Source organism: Argopecten irradians, chromosome 3 (assembly GCF_041381155.1).
Source record: "Argopecten irradians isolate NY chromosome 3, Ai_NY, whole genome shotgun sequence".
Lineage (NCBI taxonomy): Eukaryota > Metazoa > Mollusca > Bivalvia > Pectinida > Pectinidae > Argopecten > Argopecten irradians.
Genome location: NC_091136.1, coordinates 3,947,924 through 3,971,795, shown reverse-complemented (window position 1 = coordinate 3,971,795; position 23,872 = coordinate 3,947,924). Strand labels below are relative to the sequence as shown.

At 34.3% G+C, this 23,872-nt stretch overlaps 1 protein-coding gene across 1 annotated transcript in view; it reads left to right on the top strand.

Moving 5' to 3' along the window:
• Positions 1-19,397, top strand: part of LOC138319871 (QRFP-like peptide receptor) — a 55,833-nt gene extending 36,436 nt beyond the window's left edge. The window contains exons 2-3 of the mRNA XM_069262995.1: positions 14,939-15,329; positions 17,068-19,397. Of these exons, the coding sequence (XP_069119096.1) occupies positions 14,939-15,329; positions 17,068-17,892 (1,216 nt within the window). The 3' untranslated portion in view covers positions 17,893-19,397. The remainder of the gene's footprint in view (positions 1-14,938; positions 15,330-17,067) is intronic.
• Positions 19,398-23,872: the final 4,475 nt, after the last annotated feature.

Sequence of the window (23,872 nt, the reverse complement as noted above, 5' to 3'; positions counted from 1 at the left end):
TGGATGCAACTCGCAAAGATATCAACACCTCGAAAGGTTAATACATGCAAATCGCAGAAATAACAATTCGTTGAAAGGTCAATGCATGCAAATCGCAAAAATAACAACACCTCGAAAGGTCAATGCATGCAAATCACAGAAAGAACAACACATCGAAAGGTTAATGCATGCAAATCGCAAAAATAACGCCTCGAAAGGTTAATGCAAGGAAATCGCGAAAAATTTCCATGCTTACAGAACTTTTATTTATATTTGCTCATTTAAAGTTTGTTATACAAAATGTGATGGCATAACAAAACCTGGTAATGCGTGGTTGTCATGTAAGCCGTAAAGAGTAACTTAACTAAGATATTACCTAACTAAAATAACCAACCAATGAACGAATTACAACCAACTAATTAACCAATCAACAAATGACATACAACTAATTAGCCAATCAACGAATTACATTCAACTAATTAACATTCAACTAATTAACCAATCAAAGAATTACAACCAAGTAATTAAGCAATCAACGAACTAAGAACCAAGTAATTAACCAATCAACGGATATCAAGCAACTAATTAACCAATCAACGAACTAACGAACCAACTAATTAACCAATCAACCTACTAACAAACCAACTAATTAACCAATCAACGAATTACATCCAACTAATTAAACAATAAACGAATTACAACCAACTAATTAACCAATCAACGAATTACAATAAATTCTATAACATGCTAGCTTTTAACTTAATGTTTATCTTTAGTAATTGCTAATCGCGTTTTTGGTATAACTGCGAATGAAAGTAAAGCGAGTGTAAACGACCGTAATATTACTTTTAGCAGTTATAATACTGCATACTCAATCGTAAAGTCAGTTATCTACAATGACTGGTTCTCGATTTAACACAGTTACGGACTAATATCTCATAAATTTAATTTGTTCAAATAATTCTTCTTGATTTAAACGAAAATAAAGACTTAATGGCCAACGCAATACTGCTCCACATATGTATATCAAAAGTACAGAAGAAAGTACACATATAGTTCATGTAATACAAGATCCATCAGGCAGATCTACTATTAACTGTATCTCTCGTAAGAATTACCATTCAAAACGAAAAGGAAAAATCTGGATGAAAGAGATCATCAAATTCAGGAAAATGTTAAAGGTGGCGCATTAATCAGATGTAGCTATGGATGTTTGTTCAGGCATCACACAATTACAGCCGTGTTTCTGGAATCTGTCGATGAAGTCAGCGATTCGCTGACTGTTTTAATTCAGTTCAGACAAGCGCGGAGATTAGAAGCACTGTTCTTGATTGATAACATCATCTAAAATCTCGCCTTCTTCACTCGTCTTACAAATCCTGACAGAAATGAAAACAAACGAAATTCGCGGAGAGAACTCAACCCCGGAAGTAGAGAAGTACTCTCTGTTTTTATCACGTGCTGACGCTAGAGTTTTATTTCTCGATAAATATAACGTCAATTAGAGAACTTCTCGGTGCGATATCGTCTGTCAGGTGTCGGTTGATACAATCGTTAACCGGATATGACGTACTGTGACACCTGTAAACATTCCTATGTTTGATAATCGTATCATCGTTCCTTGACATCTGAAAAAAAAATCTGATATCGTGAGTAGTATTGTCACATAACTGACTTGCTTTAATCTTTATGTGGCTGACATAAAAACAAGTCCTTGCAATACTATACTGCAAACGTGAATATTTTCGTGTGTAGATATTTTCACTAAGATATATAACAAAAGAAAATAAGCGAAAATTTTCATGCCATGAATAAATTCACTTTGCATAGTCTGAACCAAAAATACGTAAGTGCATATACAAATGTATGAGCGTTTAGTTTTTCTCCTTCTTGCCTAACGAGTTCTCGTAGAAAAACGCTATTTACGTAATTGATAATTACATAAAAACAACAGAAGTTAAGATCGAGCAAAGTATTTTTCTTTTAAACAAAATACGCAATGTTTGACCCAATTCTTGTCGACATTGTGTGAAAATATTTCGGTTAATGATGCATTGTAATAAGAGGTTTGCATTACTCCGCAATGATGATAAATCTATTACGATAATGCGAAATTGATGTTATGGCATGCCAAATATATATATATTTAGCAAATATGAGACAAATATCATTATTTTGGTCAATGATGTATATTATTTTAAATTTTCATGAACACAATAGATTTTTGTGACATACACGTAAATTGAAGAGATGATTTATTTCACTCATAATGCTTTGTTTACCTAGACTCTTCAATATATAGTATCTGATACATTGACATTTCACCGCAATATCACTAACTCGCATACATTGACTGGGGATAATTGTGATAAATATTGTAATTACAGTAATCATATACACCATAATTATCCTTCATACTTCCAAAGATGCACGGCATACAATATATATAATTGATTTCAATATGTTATACTTAGTCTGCATCTTTGTTTTACATGACTGGAGGAAAATGGCAAAAAAAGAAAAATCAACAAGTCTGTCATAGATATTTAAATCTAAAACCAATTCAAATGCGAGTGTAAATGAATTGTGCTCAGAAATGTTATATATTGAGAAAAAAAATTGAATACTGCAAATTAATAAAGCATCTTTAAGTTATGATAACCTCTGGAGTCAAAATGCAAATAATGATTCATGGAAATATTATTTTTTTAAATTGCATCGATTCAATATGCGCGTACCAATGTGTCTTACTATATCGTACTTTTTGGCCTGATAAATCCTATGGGTTTTTTTTTAATTAACATGCAATATGTATTTAATCTAGATACAACTTCATGAACAATACTATTCTTATTATTAATTATGGGGGCATACGGCAGTCGAATTAGTACCCCTCATGTGACTTAATTATTTATAATGAAACGAACACAGCTGGACAATGTGAGAAAAAAATCAAAAATCTGAAAATGTAAGAAAAACATAAAAACGCTTGTTGGGTATAACTCCTGCCGTTCCAGAAGTGCCAGCGTCTTTTGATCTGGCTATTCCACAGGTAGATGTTGCGTACAAATTTATGTTAGACACAATTATTCAAGGACGAGGTATTTATTGAAATTTACATCGAGTCGAAAGCAGTAAATTAAGATATCTGTAATGCAATCAATGCATTTTAAGTGAAGTATGGAAACTGCGCCGTCCTACAGAACTCCATGATTAAAAAATATATTCTGAATATGTTTTAAAGTGAGACGCATCAGTACCTAAGTTACTTAAGCATATTTTCTTGGTCAATCAACGTATTTGCATATCTTACAACTAGACTTTTATTAGTATGTGTTCTAGTGAAATAGGTCATTTCAGGTATTTGAGTACGTTGTAACTAGATTTTGAGTTACTTCCAATTACATAACGTGTCCTATTTATCTCACTGGACAGTGATAATAAGCTTGTTATCGACTCACTGGTCAATACTAAATAGACCGGATGTTAGGATACCAAATTACACCCCTCACACGACTCTGATTATATCAGTTTGCGACACGCCAGCGTCAAGAAAAAAACCGTGTTGGACAGTAAATCAATATTTTAGTCTCGTTAATGACTGAGTGATTGTAAGGAATAGACTCGCTCTTCATATTTGTCAGTGTGATAAATTGAATAAAAACTACCGGCACTGCTTATAAAAGAGAAAATTGCACGAGCAGTTATCGTAAATGAACGAACTGGAATGACGAAAATCTGCAATTTAAGTCATCTAGCATTTGTTTAAAGATGTAAACATCTGCTTCGGCGTCCAAGGCCGTCATGTGCCAGTAATTTGAGTCATTAGCAACATAAAGTGGAATATTACACGAGTATATCATTATATCGGTGTTACCAAAATGTATTGCCAGTGTATATCGATAGTTTCCAGGATTGGTCCTAAATCTGATAACTATTGAGAAGGATTGTCTTTATAAGATAACTTCATCGAACGCAAAGGTAATTTTATATCCCATCTAAAATACTTGTTAATTTGTATGTGTCTTTGAGCGATGGGGGCTGATGAAGACCACTGTAAGAGTTAACCTGCCTACCAGGCTCTAGAATATTAATGGTTATAACATCACTAAAATCTGGCTTGACAATGTTGTCTCTACGACCTGACCAGTTTCAGCCTAAAGGGAGATAATTTGATATTAGAACAATCTGCTTAGATAATCTTATCAACAACTTGAGTCTAGTTTAGGTAAGAATCTTCAGTAAGGTATAGTAGTTCAATAATGTCCATCAAAAACTTGATCTAGTTTTGCGAACAATCATTTAGGATGAAAAAGAAAATTTCAAAATATACGTATACATCGTCACATAAATTATTAGTTTTGTTTCATGAACCTGTTCGAGACTTGTAACGTTCTAAGCTCTCTCTAAACGATTTATGGTCATTAAGTGTTTACCCTAACTGTCGACAGGGTTTGATGAACGGGACCAGGTTTCAACAAACGCTTGGTCTTTGGAGCCAGTTGAGGCTAAGATACAACAATAAATAATAAAGCTCAGGCGCGTGTAACGTAAATCTGAAACGGAGGTCAATTGCCACAACAGCAGGATATATAAACATCGTTTGATATAGGTATACCAATGTCCGTCAATATAGGTAATCATTCCAAGGGACTTAGCCGTGTAAACATATCTTATGATTTATAACAAGTGTGTAGTAATTGAATAGTTAGCATACCAAAGTCACTTCCAATTATCTTAAAACAACACACAGACACATATTAAACGATTTATGGGAAACGTTACATTAGCGAATATCATTTTGTGTATTTGAATGTTTATTTTTTAATTGAATTTTGTCTACCATCCGCTCTATACATGTTTTCGTGCTTAGTAGGGTTATTGTCATCCCGGCATTCGCTCTTACACCTAGATTTGGGATTTGTGTCCCAGCCATTTGCCTTAACCGTTAGAATTGGATAGAATTTTACATCCATTCACTCTTACCCCCATCCTCAATACTCCATGGGTTCCGATCACTTACGATCTCTACACCCCTGGACTATCTCATAGTGAAATAGAAGGCTGCTCAGCGGAAAACATTTGACCAATCACAGGCTAGCAAAGATTTCCTTTGAAGATTACAGAGAGAGCGACGCCTAACATCAAAGCCACACAGTCAACCACAGTTTACCGTTATGCGGCTCTTTTGATGTGCATCAAATGACTAAATTACCTGTTCTATTCTGCCTCCAGTTTTACTATGAGATAGTCCAGGGGTGTAGAGATCGTAAGTGATCGGAACCCCTGGAATATCGAGGATGTCTTACACCCAGAATTGGAGTATTTGATCCATTTCTTTTACCCATATATTTCTTCTGTACATTTTTTCTGTTACTTATCATGGTTAAGCAAATATTTGTCACAATGCATTTCATATAATTTGTTGCTTTAATCGTGATTTTCTCACAAAATGTGAATTGAAATGTGTTGTGTACTTTATGTATGCTATAAATAGATAACACAAGGTAATATCATAATGGATTAAAAATTCACGTCCATGATGTAAAAACATAAAAAAAATTACATTAAAATGATACTGTATCTATCTTTTAAAGTAACTTATATGATGAAATACTAAAAAAGGAAAGGTTTTGTCAGCCATTTTTAAAATTGCAAAACTACTATATACTGTAGGCTATGATGTAGTATTGTGATGGTATCCATTTACAGTTGCATCAATGACTCCGCCAGAAGTGGACCTGATACTGATGTATACAATGTACTGTGTGTATTCCCTCGACAAATTTTATGGGAAGATCCATATTTAGGTCACAATAATCCCCGGGTTTTATTGAACACTGCCGTATTTTATGGGATGATTCAAATCCCTATTGCTTAACGTTGTTTCTAGGGCAAGTAATATATGCAACCATAAGTAGGTATTGATCAACTTCACAAAACACTTTCCTCACTTTCTATCCATGCATATAAGATATTTTAAAACGTTAAAGACACTTTACGTCGCATGACGTACGTTCACATGTTTTGTTATATTGATAATATAGGTTATATATTTAAATATGGTGTTTTTGCAAATTGTTTAATGTCCTATTAATGGCTATAGAGCTAATTTAAGACATGTCGAGTTAAGGAGATGGAAAAAAAGACAGCGTATCCGGAAAAAAACAACCTTCGACCTACGGCCAGTATCTGGTGTAGCGAGTTCCCAACACGCAACCCGGAATCGGAGAGCTAGCCGTATCATGTCAGAACAATTTAACTACTCGGCTACACCGAGACTTCAAGAAGTGGAAACAATGACGTGATTAAACTAGATGTTCTTTAATACATTTGATACATGAGTATTATTATCCATTCCCGTATGCTATGAAAAAAATGTATGCATTTGTAAATGACATGACGAGACCCCAAACAGCCTTATTTTTGTGACGACCTAATTTCACGATGTACAAGTTAACGCTTGTTGTATTTGTAACTAATTTCTTTGTGGTGATTTTTTCCGCTAATTCAGTTCGGCCGACTCGCACTCAAATATCGCACTTCTTTACAGTACTCAATGTCTCAAACAAGTGGATGGGATATATTCCATTTGACGTTATCTACGTAGTTGTGTATAGCAAGAGAGGCTATGTCAACTAGACTTCGTTTTTTAACAACTTCATTCTCTGTTTTTAGCAAATGCATGTTTTTATTTTTGTTCATATCATGTAACGGACGTCATATAATCAATATGTGTAAAAAGCTATGGTTTCACACAGTACATAATTGGTTACTTTTTATTGCAATTATTTTATTGAACTGCTGAGTTGTTAATTGCTTATAAGGCAAATAATGACAAAAAATACAGAGATAATTGATAAAAAGCCAGCCGTAAGCTTCAACTGCTCATGGGCGTTCCTATAAACTGTCATTGTCTTCGAAATTAGAAATAAAGTATTTTTTTTTATACTTTTCCAGCATGCCTCGAACTGATTGCCACTTTTTGACATTTCATATTGATACCATAATTGCCTGCACTAAGCTACCGTAAGGCCTTTCTTTTGAAATATGTTGAAAATGTAACATTTGATGTGTATGTTAATTACAAAAAGAACGATGGCCATAGAACACCACCCTGAAGAACTGTGGCTGATTTGTTGATCAGATTAACATCACGGCTCTCAGTGTATGTTGTGTTTCAGAATGTTTGCGTTGTGACTCTTTAATAGTGGAACTCTCTACATAGCTTTGTTTGTTTGTTTGTTTGTTTGATTGATTCATTAACGTCATATTAACAGTCCGTGTCATGTAAGGACGGCCTCCCATGTATGGCGTGTGTAGCGTGCCTATGAAGTGCGGGTATTTTGTCAGAGACTGTGGTATGTTAGTGCTATGTCTTATCATAAAGTGAACTGTTGCCCTACAGGTAGGGCGATAGAATTGTACCTGTTACCCCTATTGCATGATCGTAAAAGGCGACTAAATTTAGGATCTTATTTTTTTCGTCTTTCCATATATCTCACTAACGCATGCTGCCAGAGTCACAGAATGAGAACACTCGTCCCGATTACATTATACTGACAACGGCTTAACCAGTCGACACACTAAGGCTATGACCTCACATAGTTTATTTTGACTTGGTATTCCATTTATTATTTTTTCGATATGCGATATATCGACCTCTTAGTGACCATGTATTGAGCCCTGCAGGTAGGGCGTTAGAATTGTACCTGCTGCCCCTATCGCATGATCGTAAATGCGACTAATTTAGGATCTTATCTTTTCTTTTCTTCCTAACTGACTTTATCTTTCCTAATGCCTTCCTTGGCACCGCCTCACTTTTGGCCTTGAGTTGAGCGTTCGCCCCTGTGATGAAGGCTCTGGGTTCTGTCCCCTGGCCGAGACACACCAAAGTCTATAAAAGTGGTAGTTTCTGCTCCTGCTTAGCGCTCAGCAAACGGGGAGTGGGACGACTGGTTCGCCCGTTGTCAGTATAATGTGACCGGGTGTGGTGTGTTGCTTCGTGTCTTCGGCGGCATGCTTCAGTGATATAGCACTATAAAAAGGGCAATAGTTCCACTATACAAGAAGACATAACATGAATTTACCGCAGTCTCCCAAAACACGCACCTCGCACAACATACACGCAACACACCGCATACATGGGAGGCCGTCCTTACATGACCTTAGCTGTTAATAGGACGTTAATTAATCAAACAAACAGCCAATGGAAATTATGGAAAGTCAGAGCACACATCATATGTGTTTCCATCCTAAATAGTTGTTGCAATTAATCATTCAACCTTTAATTTGATAGTTACTCAAACATTAGCGTAAGAATAACATACATGTGAACATAATTATCTTAATTTCATTTCAGTTTGATTTCTTAGCTATTAATAACTGGATGCAATATCTACGAACGTGATAGAGCTAATTCAGGCCTACTGGAGCATGTTGGCACTATATCTCACGACCCCAGACAGGCTACTTACTTTACATATAGACTGACCATTGTCCGTCACTTCTGACCAAGAATAAATCCGTCTGCTGGTCACTGTTCCGATGACTTTTCTCTCTGGTTATTTACCATTTAGATCTCCTATTTACGGTCTTGAGCTTTTTCATTAGGTCACGTCCCGGAAATGAATAAACAGTCTAATATAGTATTACAGACAAAAGCACATTGTGGCATGACCTCGCAAAGCAGAATCGTTCACACCATTGTCAGATTGACCATACATTGCCTTTTTATCTTTTCCTTAAACTGATATTTTAAAATGATAGCAGAAGTCGTTAATAGGTTCTCATAGAACAACACATAGGTTTTGTCCAAAGAAATGCAATTATTGAAATATGTATTTTTTTATTTGACGAAAGTAAGTTCATTTCCGATTTTGAAATTCAGCCACGAAGCCTACTTACAATGAGGAAATGGATGTCCGATCGTTAGACTGTCCCGGATTTAATGTTTAGTGAAGTGAAAAATCCCGACGACACCCTTTAATCCTGAAATGTTCACGGAAACAATTTAGACGTTAATGCAAATGGGTTTGTAATAAGTTCCAACCCATTTGTAGATTTTCGTCAGTACCGACTTGCATCCGTGGCACGGTAAGAGTGTAATATCTCTTAGTATATACCTCTGCATTTGGTGACTTTAATCGAAATAAGTTCTTTATGCAGTTGCCTTATTTAAAAAAAAGTCTTTTTCCAGTTTAGTCCTATCTACAAAATGACATTCTTGATAAATTGGGTTTTTGCGTAAAATTGATTTTGATCGTTTCGCGATATTGCAGAAATAACTAATTATATATATATATCATTCAACATTATAAAACACGTTATATTTTACAAAGTAAATTATCCAGTCAAAGGAAAACTGCGTAGTAAATTGGCGACCCGATTTATGGTCATATTCTTGCTCCAATTGTTTCGGAATATATTCTTATTATGCATAATTAGAAGATATTTAGTACAATTTGCAGAAAGAATAGGACTAAAATGTGGGTCTAAAATTCATTTAGCAATGTTACTTCGACAGGATAATGCATGTTGAAAAGAATAAAATGTTATTATACACAATTATGCAATGTACATGCATTTTGAAACTAAATATATCACCCCAAAAACGATGACCGCTAAAATGTGTACATTAACAGTGCTGCATTATACGGGTTGAATTGAACCATTATTCCAGTCAGACATGTGTTGGCACAGGATTTTGCATTCGCACATGTTTAGCTTTTTTGTCAAGCCAGGCCATACAGCTAAAGGCTCGTCGCAGATATTAATATATAAAAAAATATATCACATAGCCACTTATCTCTCAAATCAATTTGCAACAGCATAGGTTGTTTGAGTTTAGTTTTATTTTCAAATCATATGTGAATGAGACGCCCAAAGGATTTGATAATAGATTTTCTCATCCAGCAGATAGAACAAGATCAGAAATGTAAGAAGGGTGTATAGAACCGAATTTGATCAAGTATGGATATTTTTGTGAAACACATGTTTCCATACCATGTCTATATAGCATACTATACTATGCCAATATTCTTCACATCATGACTTTATTCTCCATATCATGACTGCATCCTCCATACTATGTCACTGTTCGCCATATCATTCATATATCCATCATATCATGCCAATATACTCCATATCATGCAAAAAATCCCCACACCATACCTATATTCTGAGTAAGGTAATCATTTGGGGTAATATTGTCTTGGCATGATCCGGTTCCGTTTAATATCTTATATCAAGAATTTATCAACAGGCGCAGAAATAAGTCAAAACGATATGGTCTTCTTATAAAGTAATCTTTTAAGAAAATTGAATTGACATGGGCCGTTTCTCTTTGAATTGATCAAAACAATAACAACGTCTACAAAACGATTTGTTTTGGCTCTCGTTTTGGTTAAAGCGTTTTACAGATCAATCAAACTTTAGCCTTATTGAATTTTGACCTTAGTGCTTTTGACTGCAGTAGACACTTTCATTGAATTTTGGTTGATTCCTAGATTTAAAGATGCATTGGGGACGAATTATGTCGATACGCATGAGCATTGTCAACTTCACGATACAAACGCTAAATAAATTCTCTATGACATAAATAAGTTTTATTGCGCGAAAAAAATATATAGCTTTCGGCAAAAATATCAATGATTTTAAAACTATCTTTAGATTTCAATTCTTACAAAGTTAACGTTTTTACAAGACATCTTTCTTTTAGGAAACGGATGATTCTGAAGATTGTACTGAGAAATGGATATACTGCGATAGTATATGCACGTATTGTGATTGTTCTCAACGTTTTCGTTTTGTCTTAATAAAGGGGCAGATCACCTACACAATTTGACGTATTATTTGTCAGTACATTTGACATAAACGATACAGACCTAAGCCTGTTTTTTCGGGTTCAGTTGTTCAAGCTGACAATGCAAATTCATTTTGTGTTGATATAATTTTATTTTACTAAAAATGGTTGACAGGGGATTGACTCATATCGGTTCTTGAAATCGAGTACTTATATTTTTCCCCAAACAATCTCAGTTGCATTCTTTTTTTTGTCATTTTTTGGTATATACCGTCACTACCGTTCTTTTATGTAATAAATGTTGAATCTATTCAGTGTCATCATTTTATTGAAACGTCCTTATCCAGAAAATAAAACCCCCTGAGAGTACTCCATATACTTCTTTCTCTCGAAAGCATTTCCGATAATCAACTTAAAACCACATGCTCTACTATTTAAAATGCTAAGTAACCTCTCTTAAATCAAAACAACGTGTCACAAAATCCTCGTTAAAATAACATAAGGCTAAACAGAAACGTTCTTCGCATTTGTGTTTTACACCGTAGATAAGAATTTACATTGTATCTTGATCACCACTATATACTTTTCACTGTGAAATGCATTAATTTGTCATTCATTTCAAATGTGACAAGGACATTTTAGACAGGCATCTGGTTTCTGATATCCTAACGTTCTGATTAATATTATATGACTCTTTCATATGTGAATATGAAACGTAGGGATATTCTACCCGAGGGTCACAAAATGTTTTAAAATCCGAGGCTTGCCGAGGGTTTTGCAACATTTTGTGATCCCGAGGTTAGAATATCCCTATCCTTCATATCCACATATGAAGGAGTATTTTTCTCTCATAACTCAACGTTTTGTTGCAATTTTACAACTATGATTTTCCGCCATTTTGAAATATGTTCGAAACACAAATACCGTTGTTTGCATCTTTATAGTAAATCCAGTTAGTTTCTAAAACAATGTTAAAATGTCACTGAGAAAATAGCAATGCTGCGCCGTGACGTCATGAGGCTTATTGCATGGGTGTTATGTAAATCAGCTTGCATATTGCTATCTTGCAAAACGAGTTGTAATGATGAAGAATTATGTTTCTACTCTTAGTGAAACATAGCACACTAATTGGTGCTTCTTCCAGAGTATTGTACCTGTATAATATGTATAACGTATAGGCGGCAGGTTAAAATAAAGTATGTGAATACTACTTTTGACAAAATATAAAGTAACGTAAATATATAATTAGTGTTGGAATGTTCAGAAAATAATTGTAGTTAGAACATGTGAATTTTGTTTTTAAATCCATGAGAATCATTCGTTTGGCAAAATAAAAAAAAAGTGATGAAAAATTATAAGACAATTAGTGGTGAGAAAAAGAAATGTGGTTAGGAAATGTCTGTTTCTAGTCCTCCGATTGCATATTTAACTACGGACGGTTACTGAACTAAACAGAACACCTGTGGCATCGAGGGTCCAGTTAATCCTCGAGTTTAATAGATACTCACGCTGTCTGGGATTGGCAGGTCGTTATTGGTAGGATTAGAAGAGAACTTTTATTGACAGAAGAAGTTCAGACGTGCCGACTAGAGGTTAGAAACGGAACACGAAAAGTATTTAATCGCCGATCTGTGAGCATAAAACGTACCTTCTCTGTTGGTTTTAGTAGAACTGTATAACTTATTGTCAGGAAATAGTGTTTTTTCTCCTCTTTTGCGTACTTTCGATTTTCTGATACTTACCAGCTAGCAAGGCAAAAAAAAGACAATAAATACAAGATTTCCTAAATTTCCCTTCTTCGCTGATGGGTTTAGTATAACTTTAACTTACGGATAGAACGTAAGTGTTTTGTTTTTTCTTTGCATACATTGATTTTCTGAAACTTACCAGGCAACAAGGCGACAAAATACAAAAGACACTAAAGTTTTGTTTTAAAAACTAAAGGTCCTCAGATTAGATCTTTAACTTTATACAGCTTATTGCATTTTTTTTTTAGAAATTTTTATATCCTTCAAGATGGTAGGAAGATTACCTTCATTGTCTTTTACATGTTTTTTATTGTTCACGTCCTGAATATGTTTAGGTTAGGATTATTTCACTGTAAACCTAAAATATAGCAGCATGTTGACTCAGAACAGAAAAAACACAGCTTTACCTTACTGTAAAGTCGTTCAACTTTTACAAACAGGTGCATATTATTATTTTTTGATAAATCATAAAGGATGCATTTTACTGAAGCATCTTGAACTGTAGTAAATGAAAAAATACAGGATTAACACTATTAAAATGTCAAATAGTCGTTACTTGCACAACATTTTGCGTGAAAATCTAACCTTACTAATGTCTGTATTTTTCAACCTATTAGATTACATTACACAGACTGGAGTATTGGTTCAGTAACATTTGAAAATCGATAGTATTATCCGGTACATTTACTACCCGATCCTTGATGATATTACCACTGAGCCTAAAATAGCTAGCTATTAGAGTATACATGAGTATGCAGTTACTCAGTTTTATTTCCTCCACTTGTCACACTAACCTTATAACGAGTGTGAATGGTACATTTCAGATAAATATAAAAAAAACTCATATCACAGTTTCCGTTTGTTTAGTTTTACATCCTACTAACATTCAGGGTCATTTAAGGACGTACCAGGTTTGGTGGTGGTTGAAAACCGGAAACCTTGGAGAAAAATCACCGACCGGCGGTCAGTATCTGGGAACTGTCCCTAATGGGTTTCGTACACGCGACCCAGAGGTGGAGTGATTGTGGTAATATGTCGGGACATCTGAACCACTCGGCCACCGCGGCTTAAAAAATACTATCATAGAAAAAAACTACACGCATCAACACAAAATATTTATCATCTTTGCATTACTTTGAAAGTTAATCTTACGCTTCCCTCGGTTTGATTAAAAAATTGTAACATTAAATTATTATAGTGTGATATATTTTGCATACAAATAGATGAAAAAATGTTGAAAGTAATGTAATTTCCACCGTCATTAAAAGCGTACACTTTTTTCATGTACACTCTTTTTACATGGTTTAACATACAAATTTTACCTCAAATGCTTTTAGTGTCAGTTGTGTCGTGTCTCTTTCAGAAGTCCTTATCCAAATTCTAACCGAAGTATTAAACTCCCTTTTCCAAATTCGCATTCATCAATCTGTGAACGCTTATTGGCCTTTTTGTTGTTGCCTGGAACATAAAGGTGGCATAAACATTTCATTACACCTGAGTTCCCGCCCGCGGCGTCATAGTCTTCGGCGTCTTCGATTACCCCTTTTGGCTGAATTTACTCAAACTTTATGGACACCTTTCTTATGATAGGTGATTGCTTGGGATCTTTTTCAGGTCCGATTATTGTCATATGTCACGTAACTAATGCTAAGATTAGAACATTCGTCTGATCAAACAAATTTCCGTAGGGGAGGTACTTGGCTTGCTTTGAATTGTTTTCTTTCATGGACCGAAGGGTCAAGGTCACTGGTTCTTCATACAGATATTAGTGATGCGTTTCCATGCGACGAGATGAAAATAAGATTTTGCCATTACTGCATCGTGCACTACCATATTAGACAATTCGAAATTAGGTTGAAATATAAAATTAACCTGCCTTAATTGTCTAAATTTTGACTAAAAGTACAATATTACAATATTTTGTGATGTACTAAATTGTTTTGTATCCGGTTCAATATATTTCTTGTTAATATTTACACTGTGATTTATGCTGATTTGATCTAATACATACCTTTTGCAATGATAAGACAGTGAATCATTGTGTTAGATTCTATTTGTTGTCAACTGTTGTTTGATTGTTTTTATATAATAGATGGCGTGCAAGAGGGTAATGTGTTAAGATTCAAAATGTATATCAGGATTAAGGTGTTTATTTATTCAAATGTGCAGGTCTTTAAAAGCTTCATGTATGTCGTGACGATACTAGTATGTCAAATCTCGAAACGTATAAAAAAAACATCAATCAAACGTTTAATTTGTATCGCTTCATGATATCTAGTATTGACTCTACATTTGTTTTTCAGATGCTACGTTAGAAATTCAAATATATGTCAATCAAATATCAAAACCATCAATTCATTATCGCTCCATTATATTCGTTATTGACCCCATCTTTCCTTTATTTTAGGTATTACGCCATAGTCCACCCACTGTCGGCGATGAAGGTGAACAGTAAATCCAGAACTAAGAAGATAATCGCCGTTACCTGGATTATACCTATTGTTATCTGCACACCTTATCTCTATTGTGACAGTTACAGTTTTGAATTTCGAAGTCACTACGGTTCAGTTTCCCGCCAAATTTGTGCTGATCGTTTTGATGAGATAGATGGCGGCACGGGTAACTTCCGGCGAGTGTTCTTCCTTGTACTGACCGCCTTTATGTACTTCCTGCCAATGATTATCATTATCACGACATGTTCAAGGATTGCTATGTCTCTACTTAAGCCAATCATTATCGAGAGTTCGCAATCCGGTGCCAGGAATTGCAAACGGAGAGACGAAGTGAATAAACGCAAGGTAAGCGAACATTTCGCAAAACTGGATTCCAAACACGTAATCGTTTAATAAAGTAATATATTTGTCATGTAAAAGCCTACAGCTCTTAGAATCACATAACCACCTCAATAGAATTACACAAAGGTAACATTAAGCAGGTATATCTCGCGTTATTGTATTCAATTTTCATTTGCCGTAAACATACTTCGACTTTGCATTTGTGCCGTGTTGTACATTGTATATTGTATATGATTTTTGTGTAAATATCGCATTTGTAACGTTACCCGCAATATTAGTAATTTTAAAATAATTAAATAAAGATTCGAGTTATTTTTGGTTCCAAGGAGCTCTGAAAAGGATATATATCTTCCAATTACTCTTACTGTGAGTTAAGTAATGAAGTGGTGCTGATGCAAATGTCATAGCTAATTATACCAAAAGATAATCGAAAACAAAAATCTTCAATGGTGACTTAAAGAAGTTGAACACTATCCAAAACATAGATTGTCAGACACACATATAACTACACGATAACAAACCCCGATGTTTCAGAGCAGTAAGCGTCCTTTGCATAGTTGTCAGGAAAATTTAGTCCCATCAGGGTAACATATTCTTCAAAACTACCATTTTTGACAAACTGTAAGCAAATTAATTTGTCAGGAATGTTGCTGGAATCAGATTTAAAATAGTTATAAACATTTTTATGTAATCACTGCATTATTCAACCAGTTGATGAGAATGTTACGGCACAGTGATGTTATTTCAATGTACAGTTGTATATGAAATTGTAATAATAAAACTGCTTCTTCTTCTTCGTGAACACTGCTCATAGAATATCTATAAATCTATATTGTTCAGGCCTTGTGGATTACGTCTATGCATATCAATATAATTGTCCCCCTTGATCTTATTTTAAATATAATAGTTGTATCCAAACATTACAAACTAATTAAGATATCACTCGATCTTGAAACTTATCATTGTGTCGTTAAAATTGCATCTCGACATGATTACATAATTGCCGTTTTTTTTTTGCCTTCAACAAGAATTATTTTAACAATTTAAAACAATGAAATATTACGACATTTTTAGAGAGATGTGGAACATCCTGCTACTGCATTCGTTTAGACCATGTTTCCTATCATCTAGTATGATTTACTGAATCGTTGAAATATCTTCATCTATCTATGCAGCATATTTTTAGCTGCAATCAGCCCAAAGTAGCTTTATATCAGTACGTAAAAGATGATATCTAGCATTTGATTCAAATTTAAAACCAATATGCAATAATTTAGAGCATACTACACTACTGTTTTATATATGTTATTGTATGTCTCTGTTTGTTTCGTACATGTCTAATTTGAAAACACTGACACGTGATTTTGTGTAATATGTATCCATACGCACCGCATCGGGACACATTTTACTATCATTAGAAAATAATTTCGATTTGAAAGTCTATTTGGTATATCCAGTTGACAGAAGTCTATTTTTGGCACCAGGTATGGATAGGATTTGATATCACTATATGGCTTCCCAGTTAGGGACAATTACTGAACATGTTCCAGTTTCAGTCTCAAAAATATTCAATTCCATAAAAAACCTTTCTCAAACAGCAGGCATCATTCTATAGAAGTTCCCTCATATAGCTAGAACTACATATAATGTATATCGTGTTGTGGCGCTCCTTCTGGTTACACAGCAGATTGAACGGAAGTTAATTATACCATTTCTAAAATTTGATTTTTATGAGTTACAGGTGGCCCGGATGGTAATAGTGATAGCTGTGGCCTTTATTGTTTCCTGGTCGCCAATGTATGTTGTCAACATCGTGAGCCAGCTGCAAGGTCAAGGTGATAGTTTCCTTATCCATAGCAACTTCCTGTTCACCATGCTTGTTATCCACTTAGCAGGATTCATCAATAGCTGCGTGAATCCCTTCATTTACACCGCAATGAGCAAAAAATTCCGAAAGAGTTTTAGTCGTACGCTAGGCAAAATCTTCTGTAATTACTATTGCCGCCAAAGGCTTTTTCTCTATAGGGATAGCATCATACAGCGCCGTTCAACGGCATATACTAGCGCGTCACGAGGGTCATTTATTGACCCGGAAGCTGAGCCATTACAAAGTGAAATGAGGGAGAGAGTGCCAATCAAAGGTAAGGAATCCCACAGCAGTAGTAGTGAGGGGGACTCCTCCAGCAGATCACAAAGTCGACTTTGTAAAACTGTCATAGGGAGGCAAACAATAGCACACGAAAACGTGTGTGGTACTGAATCGTCCAGGACAGGTGTTCCCTCACACATATCAATGGTAACTTTCTCTTGCCCAAAGGCTGTTCAGATTGTTGACCATAACGGTTACGGTAGAACTGTTACAACCAGTCAAATTATGCCGCGTCAGTGCAAAATTCGGAGCTTCATGGATCATAACAAAAACGGCACCAGTGCAGACGTATTTGCACTGCGTGACACTAAACCATCGGAGCGTGACGGCGATGGACATGTGCACACGCTTATCATGTGTAACGGGGACTTACACGAGTCAGAAGCGACAGATGTAAAACAAGAAGCGGGCCCCTAAGAATATTCCAAAACCAGCCTATCAGAATTCAGAAATCAAACACGTGACACAAACTGTTTAACGCCAAGTGATGAACGAACGAGGAATGATAGAAAGTCCATAACTATCGTTTGTTCTTCTTGATCTATATTTTGCTGAGAAATTTACATTAATTTTAAGAACATGCTTGTTGTCACTTAATTGTACGTTAATCAAAGTTTGTGAAATCGTGTTGTTGTGGACGAAAGTTTGAAAATGTGATAAATTAAGTTCTTGTATTGTATTTTCTGTTGCGATGCGTCAAGGTATCTGATTTTGCATACGGGTGTCATAAAGGCCTCTTTTGATCGACAGAATGCAAATAAATTCTAAACGTTCTGAACGACCTAAAACATATTCAAATTCATTCTTAGGAAAGCCAATATTAGTCTGACAGGACAGTCATTTATAGTTTTTTTTTTAAATATATGCAGAGTAAGAAAGATTAACTTCATAATTCTGCAGATGAAAGAAGCTTTTACGTGAACATAATAATAATACGAAATGCACTAAATATTAAATTAGTTTTCTGTATCTGTCACCACATGAAACGTTTACGTTAAAGATAGAGACAAAACGTTATTAATTTTTAATAGGGTTAATCAAACCCTTCGTTTTAACCTCTCGAATATGTTTAGCAATAAAAACCTCATTACTTAAGGCCCACCTTTCCGAAGTTAAACGCATAAGTTTCTTAAATTCAATTGTAACATAATTAAAATTTACATTGATGGAAAAAAATAGGGTTACGACATAAAACAAATGCATTTTTCACTGCGTAATCTATGTTAACAGTGATGATTCATTTCGCTGTTTGCCGTCTAGCGCAGTGATAGTCAAATATCAAGCGGTAATTAGGACGACGGCGGGAAACATAATACGACCCGCGTTATGAACATTAAGATTATTCTTTTTTTTTATATTAAAATTGTTTAGGTGATGAAAAGTGGAATATTAGCGTTAAGCTAATATCTTGTGAGACTCTACAAAAATATATAATCTTGTTCTACTTTCCTATTTTGAAAATTAAATGCCGGTAGTGGGCCTTTAAACATGTTTTCTCAGGCAAAAAAAAGTAACAACAAACTCTTATATGAAGGGTGTTTATGATCGTACAAAAATATATTTTTAAAAATAATTTTGTGGCATAAAATCAAATTGTTCTGTTTTACTCTGATGTTCAAATGGTTTGTATTTACTGTCAATTTATACATGTTTTCTTATAAGATGAATTTTTTTCTTGAGTAATGCATCATAACTTCAACCACAAGAACGAGATAAAATGTATTTGCAAATGTGATATCATGAGTTATATGATAATTTTACAGAATTCCTAAAGCCAAATCAGGCCATGGATTTATTTGAATGGATCCATTACCATAAAAATGCAAAATGATAAGAATGCTAAACTTAACTGATCCAACAAGATTTTGCAAAAATGTATTTCTGTGTTTCCATTTTGATGTTTAGGCGATAATAATTGACAATGCTAGAGAAATTATATAAAAAAACAATTCTTATGATTTTCGTATTATTGCTTTATAATTAGTCTTAGAACAATAAACATCTGCTTTATCATTTCTTTTGTTGTGCTACTAATAATTCACTCGCAACTTTATCAAATTTTATAAATGGTAGCATTACTGATTTACGATATAGATTCTGTTAAACGCTGTTTTCGTATCGATTTAATTCTCCGTCATTGCAATTGTTCTTAAATTAGAACATATGTTTGTTTATCTACAGAATAATTGTATTTAAAAATAGGATTACAACAAATCAATTGATTTCGCGAGAACTTAACTTCGCGGTAAGATTCCTAACAACCCCGCGATTTAGAATATTGAACCTCTGCTTCAATCTTTTGGAAACGAAAATGAAAAAAAAACCGGAAAGTTTCATCACATGCGATAATAGGTTGTTTTGTAGTAGTCTTGTTTCAGATGCTTTATAACTGGTTATTTTCCAACGATTATTTTTCGCTAGTTTAACAAAACGAAGGAGAAAATTTTTTTTAGTTCAACAGTTTTAAATTTTCGCAACCAAGCATTAATAGTATGATTCAACATGTCTCATTGTTTTGCTTTCACAATTTTACGATCATAATAGTGTCCCACTAAAAGGCGAAAACATTACTTAAAAATGTCTTTTATGGTAATGAAAATTTAATCACAGGTCAGAGATGGTTAAAGGTCAAAGACAGCAGATATATAAAACAAAACATGACTTAATTAAACACAACTCCGAAGTTCATTATAAATAATGCTGTGCTTGTTTGCAAGAATGAAAGCATATTTGATAAAGTGTGATGTAAAATTAAGAAATGCCATTATATCTATATGTATTATGTATACCGTAAAAACGCTACTTTAAGTAATGCAATTGTTAATAAAGTTGTGATGTGTCAATAAAGACCAGAATGAAATGTATATCTATATGGAGTATAAAGAAATGGTTGTACTTATATGTATCTACTTATTGATTTTGCTTATGGTTCCAATAATCTGACATATTGCCTTTTAAAATACAGACATGTGTTTGGGTGAAAGAAGTCCATTAACTTAAGGATTAATATAAATGGAGTAGATTTTTTGAAAAACATAACACAAAAACAGAGAACATTCTAATAAACTGGAAAGCTGTTTTAGATGAGAGGATACACTGATGTTATGTCTCCCTAACATACATATATTCAAAGCAATCCTTATCAATCACGATAATTCACTTAAATCCCAACTTTTGTGAAGGAATCATTTATACCCATCAATCAGCAGCCACTTAAGCCAATGAAAATAATCATTATAAGCAACTCTATATTTAGCCCAAAAACCGGATGATTCATGAACGCAGAATTGCACAATTTATACGAGTAAAGAACTATCAGCCCTTCACAAAATTAACAGTGAAATTGGTGTACATGGGGAAAGGACATTGATAACGATAAAATAGCTTAAATTTGTCGCTAATGGTAAAGCTTCAGGCCTTGCTTGAGCGTGGTGAAAAAACTTATGAATTGGTATATTTTGTCCTTCTTACAATAAAGATTAAATATCTGATACAAAAATGATATCACATTTTGTTAATAAATAAACGTTCGGTTTCTGACAATTTTTAATCGTTTTCTTATTCAACGATGATAACAAGTATTTCACTAGTGCTTATTGTAGCAACCTCAAGCTTCGCAAAAAGTAGATATGGTGGTATCAGATCATCTAGGCATATGGATACGTGATGAATGCGTCGAAATTTGTATCACACGCAAAAACGTCTAATGGGATTACAAAGAAAACATAGCAGATAATCATGTAAAAAGCATGTAGAATGGCCTCGTCTGACAGGCGTATTAAGGCCCATTTACCAATGAAACATCGTCAAGACCTTATCAAACTTATCTACATGTTTTACAATTCATCACGCGACCAGCGATAGTTTTATCGAAATAGATTCCTTCGGACTAAACTGTTTTTTCCAATCGTTAAACAAAGTTGTCTACACACATATATTAATCAAATGAGGTTGATAAATACAGTAAGAAAGCATTACTTTGAATTTTTAAAAATTGGAATAATTCACGTACCACGTGATACCTGATGGCGTTTGTGCGGGACTATTGTTTCTATTGTGATGTAATGACGCTTAAAGATAAAATCCCGCGCTAAAAAACGTCTTTTTGGCGAGAAAATTAAAAAAAAAAGAATTACGTTGCTACGTACTAGTCCTGCAGAAACGTTTTCGGGTATCACGTGGCATGTGAATTAGTCCCATTCATATACATGTTAATGATTTATTCAAATATATTTGGTTATAAATATTATGGGTTAATTAAATTATTATTTATCACAGATAGTAATGCTGAAAGACACCAAGTATCAAGTTCATGGGCTATGACCTTGATCTGTCTTATGGTCAAATTAGTCTTTGATTTAATCCTTTACTACTTTGGCGTATTACAATATGACATTGTTCATTAGACATACAATGTAATTCAGAATTTGACACTGGACTTTGAACGTATTACCTATGCCCCATTCAGGTAACGAATTTTTTAGTTGTGGAAAACTATATTTTGTAATGAGTAAAATATAAGCTGCAATTGTTCTTATCGTTACAATTCAAGATGGTCGAATTCATGTTTGCCCAAAATGTACCATATCATGTCTAGCATGGGATCATCTTACCAAATTGAAGAACGAGATCCCAACGGACAGATAGACAGACGGTCAGCTTGATTATTGTAGGCCAACTGCGTCTCCATATAAGGCTCTAATGACAACTGCCTCGACATCACAGGATCCTACTTGTTTAAAAAAAAATCTATACAAATAGACCGAAGCCAGGTAGGTAATTAGTAGTCTACCATTGTTGGTCGTTGTCCATTTCGTGGTGGTGTGCTAAAATGGACAAGCTGGCATAAATAACACGCCAATCATTAACTACCTTAAGATAATTACGAATATTTCAGATATCCAGTTTTACTGTTTTCGCTTCCATACATTTTTGTGAACATAGTCCCTGGAGAACATAGAAACCAATTCAACTTTGACACGCCAATATTTGTTTTACTTTCCATGCACAACGCGAAAACTATGACACCGCTAAAAGTTTTACAGTTAGCTTAGTGGAAAGAGGTCCAAATGCAAAAAATGTTCACGTTTACAGTAAGGACGTGTCAGTTATACTAAGAAAAAAATACTCCTGTGATTGATGGAAAACTACAAAATATTTAAAGATGTAAAAGAACTATATCAAATAGTCAACAAAACGTTTTTTGTTGTCGTTTCTATGACAATACAATTGGTTAAAGATTCATTATTCTACCACCATCTCATTGGAATATCAAACTTTCTACGAACAAAAAATATCTAGAAACCATAGCCGAATGCACCATATCTGATATACTGCCATGACATATTGAAACACATGATCTCTCCATTCTCCTTTCGGCGAAAGTTTTAAACGTTCAGATCAACACCAATGGCTCATTGAAAAAGCAAGCAACTGTTCCAACTCTCTATCCGTTCTGCTCTGCAAAGCATGGTCTCAAGTGATTCTTTAACATTTTACAAAAGAAAACATTTCTTTTAATACGAATATTTTGAATTTCTATTCAAACAAAAATTTTCCCTGGATTCCCAGTCCATAATGGAGAATGAAAACGTTGATAAATCAGTCAAATCGGCAATTAACACAACACAAAAAATTAAAATCCATCAGTCAGTTTATAAGCATTAATAGCAAGTGATCAAATCTGACAAATCGCATCCATAGGCGGGTCGTAGAGAGAAGTTGTCCGACTTCGAAGATATACATACTCGTACATCTGCTGATAGAAGATGATCTGAGACATACCTGGATGTGAATCGCCTGTTGCATATATGTAGAGAAGAGAGGAATACAATTTATCTCATAACTAAGCATAATTCACAATGAAATCAAATAAAGCAATTAAATCATTGTGTCAAAACTTACGGTGGATATCATTGGTCAACTCCTACATCTCTTACATCCGATAGGCTTGGTGTTACAACCCACTTAAAAAAAATTTCAAAGTGCGTTAAATCTGCTTCAGGTCAACGCAGTTTGAAATATTTTTTCAAAGTGTGTTGAACCTGCACCATATTTAACACACTTCGAAATATTTTTTCAATGTGCGTTATTTTTTCAAAGATAGTTTCAACATTATGGCTTTCAATATCGGACTATATTTTCTTTCAAATATCATTGCATTTACTGCATCAAAGGTAATTGCATATTTTAAGTATTGAACAACGGAATATTGACTATTTAGGCACTATATTTTAAGGCGGAAAGATATCATGACGCAGTGTACGGTTGTAGGTTTCACAGAATGTAGAGAAATAGAGTTGAAGTTATGGGATAAACAAGTTCCCCAACGTAAGACTGTTGTTTATCATATTTATCTAATCTCTCGTTAGTTGATTTTCAAAATTTAAAACCACAC